Source organism: Lygodium microphyllum, chromosome 12, assembly GCF_053477565.2.
Source record: "Lygodium microphyllum isolate KBCC chromosome 12, Lygodium_microphyllum_v1.1.10, whole genome shotgun sequence".
NCBI lineage: Eukaryota > Viridiplantae > Streptophyta > Polypodiopsida > Schizaeales > Lygodiaceae > Lygodium > Lygodium microphyllum.
In genome coordinates this window covers 25716679-25729937 of record NC_141146.1, presented here as the reverse complement: position 1 = coordinate 25729937, position 13259 = coordinate 25716679, and the positions used below count along the sequence as shown (strand labels likewise).

The 13259-nt window shown below is 40.6% G+C and overlaps 1 protein-coding gene across 1 annotated transcript; it reads left to right on the top strand.

Annotated features, from left to right (window-relative positions):
- Nucleotides 1-10153: 10153 nt before the first annotated feature.
- Nucleotides 10154-12917, top strand: ABCF4 (general control non-repressible 4). Its single transcript, XM_087689289.1, has one exon. The coding sequence runs from the start codon at nt 10394-10396 to the stop codon at nt 12554-12556; it is 2163 nt and encodes a 720-aa protein (XP_087545415.1). The 5' UTR covers nt 10154-10393; the 3' UTR covers nt 12557-12917.
- Nucleotides 12918-13259: the final 342 nt, after the last annotated feature.

Below are 13259 nucleotides of genomic sequence, written 5' to 3'. Positions count from 1 at the left end.
GAGGCTTCAATTTCTTCATTGCTTTTTGATGCTTCCTTTCCCAATGAAATTTCTGACCTTTCCTTAGAAGCTAATAAAGAGCATCGGCTACATGTGCAAAGTGAGGAATCCATATCAAATAGAACACACATGTACCCAAGAATCTACGCACCTTTGATACATTCGTGCATACATCTTGCATTCTATCGATCCCATCTAATTTTGCTGGTGATGGCCTTCGCCATAAGGCCCACACATATGCCCAACAATCAAAACCTCTTCAACTCCAAAGACAGAATTTTATCCAGAAAGAGTTAAATGCACCTCTTCTAGATGTGTCAAAATCCTCTCACAATCCACAATATGGTCTGCAACAAATTGTCTGCATCCATGTGCATCCATCTCATCATTCTTTTCATCCACTGCACACCCTTTGATTGGAACATCATCCAACAAGGGCATAGTCAATTGTGGTATAAAATCCTTGAGTACCCTATTCATAGCATTTTTCATGTGCCCACTGAGTTTGTTGCTCCCTGTGGGAGAGTACACATCCGTACTAACCCCAAGGGAGTCTTCATGGTTGTGATATCCCTGCTTTCAATTGCAAGTTGAAACTTATCATAACCCGAGTAAAGATCACCCAAAGAATAGATCGCTCTGCCTACAAAAGCCTCTGCAAATTCATCAACCACAGGACCTGCACCCACATTTCTTATGGTTACTTTATTGACCGGTTGCATGTCTTGAATAAATCTCAAAGCCCCATTCTTTTTGGGCACAGTAAACCAATGATTTGAGTATGGGGCTGAAGAAGGCTCCAAGATCTTCATGAAATCTTTTCATTTAGCAAATACATCATCTTTGGCAAGTAAGCTTTAGGCACTAGAATAGGCCTCAAGTTCCATGGTACATGTGGCGCCGTAAATATGACCATAGAAGAGATAACATTTGGATCCACACAACCTATTTCACTTAGTTGAAATGCAAGTGCCTTTCCATGTCTAGCCAACATCCACATAAAACAGTCTCTCTCAGAAGGCAAAAGAAACCCTTCTGCACTAACTTTCAATTCTTGTAATGTTTTAGATGTAAATTGATGACCTATATCATTAGGATCCCGTAAGCTTGGCTGCCTTGACACTTTTTCATACATACCCTCACTCTCTGGTGGAAGTGGCAAAGCAATTGGTTTCACCTTTTTGTCAACTGTCTTATACTTTGTCTCCACAAGTGATTCAACCCATTGTAATCCTTCCTGTTGAGCAAACAATGATATAACATCATACATGTCCAAAGAACATACTGACAACATTCTGTTTTCAGCCTCATTTTCTACATGTATAGTTGTCAAAATTTCAGCCATAGTGTCATTAATATTCAACCCATAAAACATGCCTGAAATGCCTTCATTTTCAGCTAGCAGTCCCAATACTCTCAGTTCCTTAGTAGCCCATTTCATAGATATGCGTTCAGCCCTGCACATAGCTTCCATAGGCTTAAACCAACATGAACTATTTGCTGTAAATTGAGAATTACCAATAGTAAATACATGCTTCATTTCATCAAAAGGCGAGTACCCCCTTTGAACAGCACTACTGTAGCCCTGCATTACAGCAATGCTTAATGAAAATCCAGGTCTTTGAATTCCCTTGCATTTGGAACCAAACCCAAGCACCTCTCCCAAGGTAAATTCCACCCGATTGTTTAAGATCCGTTCTTCAAGAACCTTCTTAAGATCTGTGGGGCTGTCTCAATTTCAGATTGCAACTTATATCCTGGCTGCTTGCCCTTCTTTTTGCCCTCTTGTTTGTTATCTTGTTTTTGCTCCTGACTGACCTCTTCCATAACATGCTCGGGAGGTGGCTGATTTGCAGCTTTAGGCTAATCCACACTTCTTCTTGTCATTCTTTTAGATGTCCTTACAATATCTTCATCTCTTTTTCGTTTCTCTTCCACAAGTACATTCATGTTTTGTACCTTTGCTAAATATGCATACACTGAATATGCATCTACTGGTGATTCCCAACCAGTTATGCCATGAATGTCTTGCCCTACATGAGGCATTTCACTATCAATGACCTTTCTCTTTTCAGCTACATGTAAAGTACGTATCCATGTTTTAGCCTTTGGACCAACCATCACTTGGCCATGCATTCTATCCAATTGTAGACCAAAAGTAGAAGCATGTACCGTCGCATAAGCATTTCGGACAGCCAAGTCTTCCAACAACTTCTGCATACCTCCCTTTCCAAAATTCAAAGCAAGAGGCAATCCCGTTTCTTGTGCATGGATCTTGCCATCTTTCCAAAAGATGAGTTGTCGTGCCAAGGTCTCTTGATAGACAGCACAATCCTTTCTCTCGTGCTGCAAACTGTCACACCACATACATCTTTTTCCAGGCTCAGGGGCTATTGCCCGTCCCCTTTCCTCTTGACCTTTTTCGTCCAATTTTGCAACCTTCAATTGAAGATCCCACATGCCGTTGACCAATTCATCTAAGACATCTTCCCTAACAAGAGGGAACAATAGCAGGTACAGAGATAGGGTTAGCCACATAAGTAGGTGGCTTATTGGATGTATCAACTGTCTTGCCCATAACTGTGGGCAAGCTAGAGACATGCAATCTTTCTCTTCTTCTATGCTTCTTCACAAGTGCAGTAACATCTTCCTTGACATGTCTTCACTCTATTTTCAAACCTGTCTCTGTAGTCTAATCCTCCAACAAATCATCAAGCTTCTCTTGAAGCTCAGGATCAGCTACCTGTAGAAACAATTCAAATTTCTGAATTGGAAGAGCTTCTTCTTCTGCAAGATCCAACTGCTTAAATTGACTTTCAAATTCTCTTAACAATTCTGTAGCCACAAGACCCTTATTGGATTGTAAAACCCACTCTTGAAAAGTCTTGTGCGTAATCAAACTGGTATCCTCAATGTAAAATTCTTCCCTGAGTGTCTTCTTGAAGGCTACCCAGTCAGCATCCTGCAAGTATAATTCAATAATCCGTGCTTTCAGTTCATGAATAGTAATGCATACAAAATACCGGCTCCATGCAGATTGAGCCACCCCAAAGAATTCCATCTTCTGAGCATAGGTATGTACATATGCAGATACATTCCTGCCATTGAATAACTTCACCTCACACTCAACTACTTGCAAAGCATTCATTACAATACTTTTTGTTTGAGCTGAAGCTTGCATCACCTGTTGTTGTTGTTGTACCTGCATAAGCATATTCATATTTTGCACCAACTGTTGCAAAACATCACTGGAGATTGTATTTGAAGATTCTCCCATCTTGTCTTTCCTTCTTTTGACAACCTTTCACGTCGAGTTTACCAATGTCGGAGGGGTTTTTGTCGAAAGGTCGAATCCATCGGGGATTAGAAGTAGAAGGAAGTAGAGATAGGAGATGGAAGAAAAGATAGAGAATACCCAAGTGGTAAACACTACAAAGACAAAGCACAATGAATTGAATCGATATGTATTGAAAGAACCTGGAATCTTCTCGCTACTCAGAAGCAATCTCCAGGCATTAGATCTCCTGGAGCTTCTTCGTAGAACAAAACGTGCATCAAAATTACAGCTCCTTCTCTACTGCTCAGAACCCAAATCTGATGGCTCCTTTGGCTCCGAAAGGGGGGGTAAAACCACAGGACACCTGCTCATAGACCTCCCAGATCACTCATTCTTCTTCTTTCAGTTCAATCTGCAGTTTTCAACCTATTTACAGTGATCGCAACGCGCGTGATTTCGTCCTCCTGTCCCTCTTGTGAAAATCCCATAATTGGCTAAAAAAGCAACTAACTTTTTGCATGCCATCCTAATCTAGAAGCTTTTTCTAACTTTTTCAGATTTGTACAATAAATAATATAAAAAATAAGCTAAAATTATCCAAAAATCTAGTATTTTTGGATAATCCATGCAACTCACACTAGTACTAATGGCTCAGATCACATTGACTCTCTAGATCAATAAAGAAGTCAAATGATGATGCATTCCATACTTTTTCACATCGTGTCCTCATAACATCACGACACCGTTCTTATAGAGATGCCTTCTCTGACCATGATGAAGACTTCTCTTGCACTGCCATTGCCACCGCCAAGAAGCTCAACCACAAGAACATCAACAACAACATTAACAGGAAGGCAGACACCATAGGCAGGAGAAGCCTTGCCTTGAAGAAATCGTCCTGTGCTCAGGAACGTGCACTTCAGAGAGCTATCAATAAATCTCTCTCTAACGATATATTGGTGAAAAGAAGATCATTTGACACATCAGAAAATTCTAAAGATGTCGGTGACTCCGAAGATGAAATCGCCAAAGCTGCGCCTGGAGATTCTATTGCTTTTCAATGCTTGTTAGACGTGGCTTTAGAAGTAAACGCAAAGAATACGATTGAAGCATCCACGGACAATGAAGTGTCTACGGGCATTATTAGTATCCACGGACAATGAAGTGTCTACGGGCAAACAAATTGAGCAGCTTGAGCATCGATCAATGAAGGATCGACACATTTTCTTTGAAAGGACTTTTACGAGCAGCTTCCCGATTCCGAGCAAGTCTTCTAAGCACCTTGGACTCTATAAGCTTTGAGCAATTGTTATGATCAGAAGACCTCGAAGCAACCACTATGTCTCCACGGTTCTCATTTTCCAACCTATCTTCTTTGAGAAGTGATCAATCTGATCAATCTTTTCCTTTGATCGATCTGATCGATTTGATCAATCTTTTCCTCTAACCTTTGAGACCTCTGCTTATTGGACTAAGCTATTCCCCAACTTCTTTCACAAGCAGGCCTTTAGCTTGTCGGTAAGCTGCCCCTTACTTAGCACCTCCAATGCGAACCTTGAACCAAGTTTCTTGAGTAGCACCTCCTTCCTTGAGCTCCTTCACCTCGTACAATACAATGGATGTGTGGAAAAGAAATTGAGATGGAAATAGGATTTTGATGGCATGTACAATGAGAAAAATCAAAGTAGGAAGGATTTAAAGTATGCATGGTAGAAGTAAGATACATCCACTAGTTATCTAGCTCAACCATGGCTCCATGTTGAAAAACACAGACCTAGAACTAGATCGGCTATGGTAACACACGATAAATTATCAGGATAAGGAATTGTAACTCAAGTGAATTAGGTTCCAATATAGATTAGCTTGGACTCATAAACACAATCTTGAGTGACTCAATTGATAGTACTATTACATTGAAATAAGTGTCAAGTACATGCCTTTATAGCTTTTTGGATAGTACCATGTTTCCTCTCTGTGCTTATGGGATTTTAGACATCTCTTCTTAGAGCATACATCATTGTCTCTCTCTCATACAAAGCCACTTATGAGCAAGCATCATTTGCTATTCTCAACCCTAAGTGGATATAATATGATATAAAGACTTACACATTTGTTATTAAGTTGGAACACAAATGAGTATGGTAGTTCAATATCTTCATTCTATAAATCCATCCTCACTTGATATAGCATACATGACGATCTAACCTTTGGGATTGCAATAATGTCCTCATCGAACCAAACATCAAGATCCATTATATGATCTTTGCTAAAATTATCAAGATTTTAGTCTAAAGCAACTAGACTGGCACCAACATAATGCCATCTACTATAATAAAAGCTAAGGATAAAATTTTGAGTAGCAATCATATATTTACAAGCTATAGAGTCTTGATCTATCTTACATATGAATTTTCCTTCTGTCCTAGTGTTCCATCCCTCATCAACAAATTGTATAACATGATCATATGTTAGTCTCTTCACTAAAAGCATGGCCTTTGATTTTCTTATCTCAGCATCATTAGAAAAGAAGTTAACAAATATATTAATAGGCATGAACAAAGTAACTTTGCTTAGTCTACTTGAGATACTAGGTTTTAATGCTCTCTGTATCTCAGAAAATATTTTACATTTATAGCCCTCACTAGTAGTTGGACTTGTTAAAGGTCACTCAAAGCTTGAAAAATCGAGCAAAGGAAGGGGGGATATTGATCCCCATTGGCTACGTTGCATGGGGACAATATAGGAATGGTCATAGAAGAATATTCTATTCTCTTCAACAAGCTTTGTCTTCTTTCTACCTTTCTGCATCTCTTCTCCAATCAAGCCATGCATCACATCAATGACATTAACAATAGACTCAACTGGTTGCCATTCCTCAAGATTAGAGGGATAGACATCTACAAGACAAATGAACAAATGTTATGATGGAAAACCTTAAACCAAGTTCAAGAAAAGAACGACTTTAAGAATCAAATCCTTACAATTTGATTTATGCATTGGAAGATTTGAAGTTCTAGATTCCAAAATATAGCTCTCTATGCATAAACACGTGTTGTACCACAACCTTTTTTATGCTATTCTTATTTACTCCAAGCTTGAAATCTCGGATTCTACCCTTCCAAGTAGAGATGAACGAGCTCTCATATCTTCACCTTTTCCCATGTTTTGCCTATTGCATGGTGATCCAACTACCTTTGCTAATGATTGTAGGAATCCATCTTCCATCTTTTTGGAATGAGTTAAACACTGATATGGATGTGATTTGGGAGCTTGGATACCTTGTTGAAGGTCAAATTTTTGTATCTATATCTCAGAGAGAGAGAGAGAGGAGAGTTAAACACTGATATGGATGTGATTTGGGAGCTTGGATGCCTTGTTGAAGGTCGAATTTTTGTATCCATATGTGAGAGAGAGAGAGAGAGAGAGAGAGAGCTAAACACTGATATGGATGTGATTTGGGAGCTTGGACGACTTGTTGAAGGTTGAATTTCTGTATCCATATGAGAGAGAGAGAGGACTAAGCTACCACAATAAAGGAGGGAAAAACACGAGAGGGATAAAAGAAAGAAGGGAAAAAAATAAGTGCTAAGCTCTTTATTAATTTGAATTTAGATTAAATATGTCATTACCATTAATCCAGGCATATCATTAAATAAAAGTGGCAGGGACTATACATCATTGATACAAAGAATGTCATAATCACGAATATAAGAGGCTAAAAATAGATATTGATAATACAAAGTCGTAATATTATTATATATATCTTTTTGAAAAATGATTTTTGGTTTTTTTAAAAATAGAACTTCTATTACGAAGGCTCTGCTCTTATTGGTTTAGAGCACTCTTTCTCTATCTCCTAAAAGGCATTTTCGAGACCTCAAAACTTCTCTAATGAGGAAGGCAACACTTTTAGTTGTGATCTTAAGGTGGCCTTGTTTGGTGACCAAGGCATGTTTAATTAAGAAACTATGAAAGTTGTTTGTCTCACAAGGGCTTTGATTATTAAGTTCATATGGCACCATAGGAACAACCTGGTGTTCTGGAAGAGGAGGTTTAGTGAGTCAACTGATTTCCTCTATAGCTTATAAGGTAATGTCCTAATTTTACTCAAAAGCTAAATTCTAAAGCTCATATATTTAACAATGTATAGGAAGCTTAGTAAGGACCATGCCACATGCAGATTTGCTATACTTTTTGGAAGTATAGCAAGTAAAGTTAACTACATGTGGCCCCTTTTTTGAAACCCTCCTACATATTATAAAAGGGGATTACTTTGCTTCAAGACATTAGAACAATCTAGTTATTACTTGCATGTGGCAAATGACCCGAAGAGTCAATTTTGTGATCCATGCCTTAGGGGCAAGACACATGCAGATAATGGACTTGCATAAGTCATCAAAGTTATTGAATATATGAGTGTGGCTTGTGCTTCTTGACTTTGACATCGAAAAAACTTCATCAAAATTAGATATACTTGGTCAATGTCATTAAATTGATTGCTTGTTACACATTCTCTATTTAGTAAATTTATGTCAATAAATTCATGACCCACTTTTCTTTAAATGTTGATGATGATCTAGCATGGCCATGAGACCATTTAGAGACTAGTATCCCTAGTGCATCACTTAATGGGGTGATTAGAGCACTGTGACGGGGATATCTGGTACATGCAATATAAGTTATGAAGGGGAAAGGAAGTGACCACCAAGTGTAAGAGTGTACACAATAACCAAGGAGTTATACATAAATGAGGATGGATTGAGCTCTAAGAAGAGGAAGTGCATTAACATTGTGTATATGTATTTATGTGTGCATCCGGGGACGCCTGGGAACATTTACTTGTGTGTAATGAGCATTTGCGTTCATTTGGTGTCATCCTCTCCCTTACAAGTCAAGGTTTAAGGTATTTTCTCACTTAATGAATTAAGGAGAGAAGTAATTCTTTCACTAAGAAAAACGAGAGAGGTAATTCTCTCACTAAGAAAGACGAGAGACGTGATCCTCTAGAAGTGATGATAGAAGTGATTTTCTCTTTCTAAGGTCTAAGATGACACAAGCTTTTGTGGAAAGTCAATCTTAAAATTGAGGCCCAAGGCAATCTAATGAACTCTCATTATCTATGGCTTAAGGTGGTTGCATGGACCATAAGTTAAGAGTAGAGTTTAAAAAGCTACTTTTCTTAAAATAGACATAGTGAATCTATTTTTAAAATATCTAGCGATAGAAAGCCGATCTCTAAAAACGGCTCGCTAGAGTTATCAGAAATGGCAAGATCTACAACTTTTGTGTTGGTCATTTTTTCATCTGAGCAATGCACAGAGAGATATTCCAAAATTGGTGCTATAGAGTAGGTCCTGGAACAACCACATCTTGCATGAAGATCAGTCTTTCCAATCTTGGTACTCAAGTCTCTCTCCAAGAAGAGAAGCTCTTGGAGCCTATAAAAGGGAGGCTCTCCTTGGGTGTGGAGGAGGTGAAGGAAGCATCACTTTGCATGCATCCAAGAGGAGGAGAGAAGGTGCGAGTGTTGCGGAAGCTCTGTTGAAATTAAGTTCCAAGAGGAGAAGGTGCAAGTGTTGCGGAAGCTCTGCTGAAATCAAGTTCCAAGAGGAGATCTGTACACACATTGTGGAGAAGAGAAGGTGCAAGTGCTGCGGAAGCTTTGCTGAAATCAAGCTCCAAGAGGAGAGCCCTACACATATTGTGTAGGAGAGACTCAAGAAGGATCAAAAGGTGCCAACTTCCAAGTTGCATAAGTGTTAGCCGGTTGTATACCGTGCAAGGAACCATGATCTTGTTCCCAGTTCTACAAGTTAAGAATTGGTTTATGTGTAACGGACTTGTCAATAATATAACTCCACAAGGGGGGAGGTGGCCCATCTTCCAATCCCTAGTGTGTTGTCAATCTCTCTATCTCTCTCTCTTTCTCTCTACATCTTTCTTTTCTCTCATCTGTTCTCTCTCTGCACCAGCATAATATTCACCATATATCTTTTAAGTATATAAGAAGGTCGAGCGTATATCTTGGATCTAATAACAATCGACTTCCACAAGTTAACGTGACATTGCATTCAATAATTGGCAATGTAATTCTCTCTCAAACCATGCAAATTTCTCTCTCCTCCACTTGTCATGTCTCTCTCATCCAATTGCACACTTAGATTGGGCTTCACCTAGTCGATTGACTCATGTGCAGAAGTAACATTGAAATTGAGCTTAGTCTCTCATGCAAGTCAATCAACGTGCAAGGATGGGTACTTAGAGCCACTCATATGCCAATTGACCTATGCATTGGCTAGCAAGAAGAGAAAGAATCAGGGCCATGTGTCACCACATAGTTAACAATGTCTCCCACTACCAATGAGCCTAATGGCATATGGGAAGGGAGAGAAATACAATGGGAGGATAGAGAAAATGCATTTCAGGTGGGCTTGATAGCGAGGTGCCAATGTCTCCTAAACATATCAGCATGGGTTCCTCTTGGGAAATGGAGCAAATCTTAGTATCATCATTTTTAGTGACTACTGCATTAACCTGCTAAAGTTTCTCTTTATCCAAAGTTCAAGTCAATATAACCAATCACACGCCCATAAATTTGACTCTATGAACTCGCACAAGTCAAAATCTTATGTGTGACTTGGTTCTTATAGGTCATAAATTACTTTAACTATCCTCATTTCCGGACCAACGTTACATTGGCCATCCTCAAACTCTTTGAACTCACACAAGTCAATTTGCTTATGCGTGACCTAGCACTTATAGCTTATAAATTACTTTAACTATCCTCATTTCCGGACCGACATCACATTTGGCTTGGCTCGTCTTATACCTCACGTTTCATTTCAAAATGTAAATTAAAACAGGTGGTACAAACGAAAACCCTTGCTGTCAATCAAAAGAAACACGGAGAAAAATCCCTGTTCCTTGCGTCTGTCTCTACAGCCTATATATTACATTGCCTACTTCATTGATCCCTCCGACAAGCTTGCTACTCTACGCTTCTGCGGCCATCTCTCTCTCTCTCTCTCTCTCTCTCTCTCTCTCTCTCTCACACACACACACACACACACACACACACACACACACACACACACACACACACGTACACATCAGGCGATGGGGAAGAACAAGGAAGCTGCAGGTGCTGCTAAGCCATCCTCGAAGAAGGAGCAGACAGCACCCAAGAAGGTCTCTGCCTTCCTCGCAAGCTTAGACAACAAGGAGGGCCCCAGCAAACCCAAAATCCTAACCGCCCCCAAGAGCAAGCCTAAGCAGGAAAACTCCTACACCTCAGGCATCGACCTGCCGCCCTCCGACGATGAAGATGAGGCAGAAGAAACCAGTGACAGAGAGCAGGAGGTCGCCAAGCGTGGCAGCGGCCGGTCCACTGAGATTAATACCAGCATCAGTGAGCGCGAGGCCAAGAAGCGCGAGAAGAAGGAGCTCATTGCTGCCCAGGTTGCCGAGCACGCCAAACAGGAGGCCCTTAGGGATGATCAAGATGCCTTCTCGGTCGTCATTGGGTCGAGGACCGCAGTACTGGATGGCGATACGGATGCTGATGCCAACCTGAAGGACATCTCAATAGAGAGCTTCTCGGTTTCTGCTAGAGGTAAAGAGCTTTTGAAAAACGCATCAATTAAAATCGCCCATGGGCATCGTTATGGCCTTGTTGGGCCGAATGGGATGGGCAAATCTACTCTTCTCAAGCTTCTTTCATGGCGGAAGATCCCGGTTCCAAAAAATATAGACATTTTACTTGTGGAGCAAGAGGTGATTGGGGATGACAGGTCTGCGTTGGAGGCTGTTGTTTCTGCAAATGAGGAGCTTATCAAGCTGAGAGAGGAAGCTGACAGGTTGCAAAACCTCACATCAGATGATTATGAGGATGGGAATACTGGGCAGGAAAGAGATCCGGAAGTTGATAGTGCTCCAGAGAAGCTAACAGAGGTCTATGAGAGGCTACAGGAACTGGGTTCAGATGCTGCAGAGGCTCATGCCTCAAAGATCTTGGCAGGGTTGGGATTTACCAAGGTGATGCAGACACGGCCAACAAAGTCTTTCAGTGGTGGGTGGAGAATGAGAATCTCATTGGCACGTGCTTTATTTGTGCAACCGACACTTTTACTTCTGGATGAGCCCACAAATCACCTAGATCTAAGAGCTGTTCTGTGGTTGGATGAATATCTCTACCGCTGGAAGAAAACACTTGTTGTAGTTTCACATGACCGGGACTTTCTTAATTCAGTTTGCACAGACATTATTCATCTCCATGATCAGAAGCTGCATTTGTACCGAGGTAACTTTGATGCTTTTGAAGCTGGGTTTGAGCAGAAGCGCACAGAAAGTATCAAGACATATGAGAAGCTTCAGAAGCAAGTAAAAGCTGCCCAGCGCAGTGGCAGCAAGGCTAAGCAGGATAAAGTGAAGGACAGGGCTAAAATGGCTGCTGGGAAGGAAGCACGTGCCAAGGCGAAAGGAAAGGCAGGCGGTGCAGGTGATGAAGAGCCTGTACCAGAAATGCCAAAGAGATGGCGAGACTATACAGTGGAGTTCCATTTTCCTGAGCCCACAGAGCTTACACCTCCACTTCTTCAACTTATTGATGTTACTTTCAGCTATCCTGGTCGAGATGATTTTGCACTGAAGAAAGTTGATGTTGGTATAGATATGGGCACTCGAGTGGCTATAGTTGGTCCTAATGGTGCTGGGAAATCAACACTCCTAAATCTGTTAGCAGGAGATCTGCGGCCTGTAGAGGGAGAATCCAGGAAAAGCCAGAAGTTGCGCATTGGCCGATATTCTCAGCACTTCATTGATTTGCTGACGATGGATGAGACTCCTGTTCAATATTTGCTGAGGTTGTTTCCAGACCAAGAAGGCTTAAGTAAGCAGGAGGCTGTTCGTGCTAAGCTGGGAAAGTTCGGTCTACCCAGTCACAATCACCTGACACCCATCCTGAAACTTTCTGGTGGCCAAAAGGCTCGTGTTGTTTTCACTGCAATTTCTATGTCCAAGCCTCATATCTTGCTATTGGATGAACCCACAAATCACTTGGATATGCAGAGCATTGATGCTCTAGCAGATGCCCTTGATGAATTCTCAGGTGGTGTCGTGCTTGTTAGTCACGACTCTCGCTTAATTTCTCGGGTTTGTGAAGATGAAGAAAGAAGTGAAATATGGGTCGTGGAGGATGGTACTGTTAGAAAGTACCCAGGTAGCTTTGAAGAGTACAAATCTGAGTTGCAAAAGGAGATCCGTGCTGAGGTCGATGAATGAGCTGGAGTAGAGATATGCACATGTGAGAACAAGATGCCTTTGCTATAATACTGAAGAAAATGGCATTGGCAGGATTTGAGATCTAAATGCTTTCTACCTTCTGAAACTTAGAAAATGGAAGTCTCTTCAGAGGCTATTGCAGATGTTCATAGTGATTTTGGATGGGATGCACAATAACTGGATTGTTTACTAGTTTTATGTCTGTTCATGCTTGTATTGCTCTTTCATAGAAGAGAGCCGGCTATCAAGAATGCTCTTCCCCCTGAAAAGATGCATACTTTCTTTTGGAATGGCTATATTTTCAGAAGAAACTTGGTTTTGAGGATACTCCTAATGAAAGAGGTTTATTGTTTCTCGTAAAGCATTGTATACTAGTGTTTTGAAGTCTTGAAGTTTATTTTATTTGTACTTGGTTTTTCCCTCAATGCATAGTCGTTTTTTGGAGAACGCAAAACTTAGTGTTTATGAAGCAGGCTATGCTAAATATGTCTTCTTCTCTTGTCCGTTTGTTGACTGTAAAGTGGAGTTTGGAGAGGCCAGGTGATTTAACCTGGCTTTGCACTTGTAAGCAGGTTTGATGGTCTTGTGAATCCAACCTTTTTGGCAAGTATGGTGGGACAATTAGATCAGCTGGCTGCTTTGCTCATCTTGATAATATTTCATTTCATTACTCCACTGTGATGCAGTATTGAGCAAGACTGCA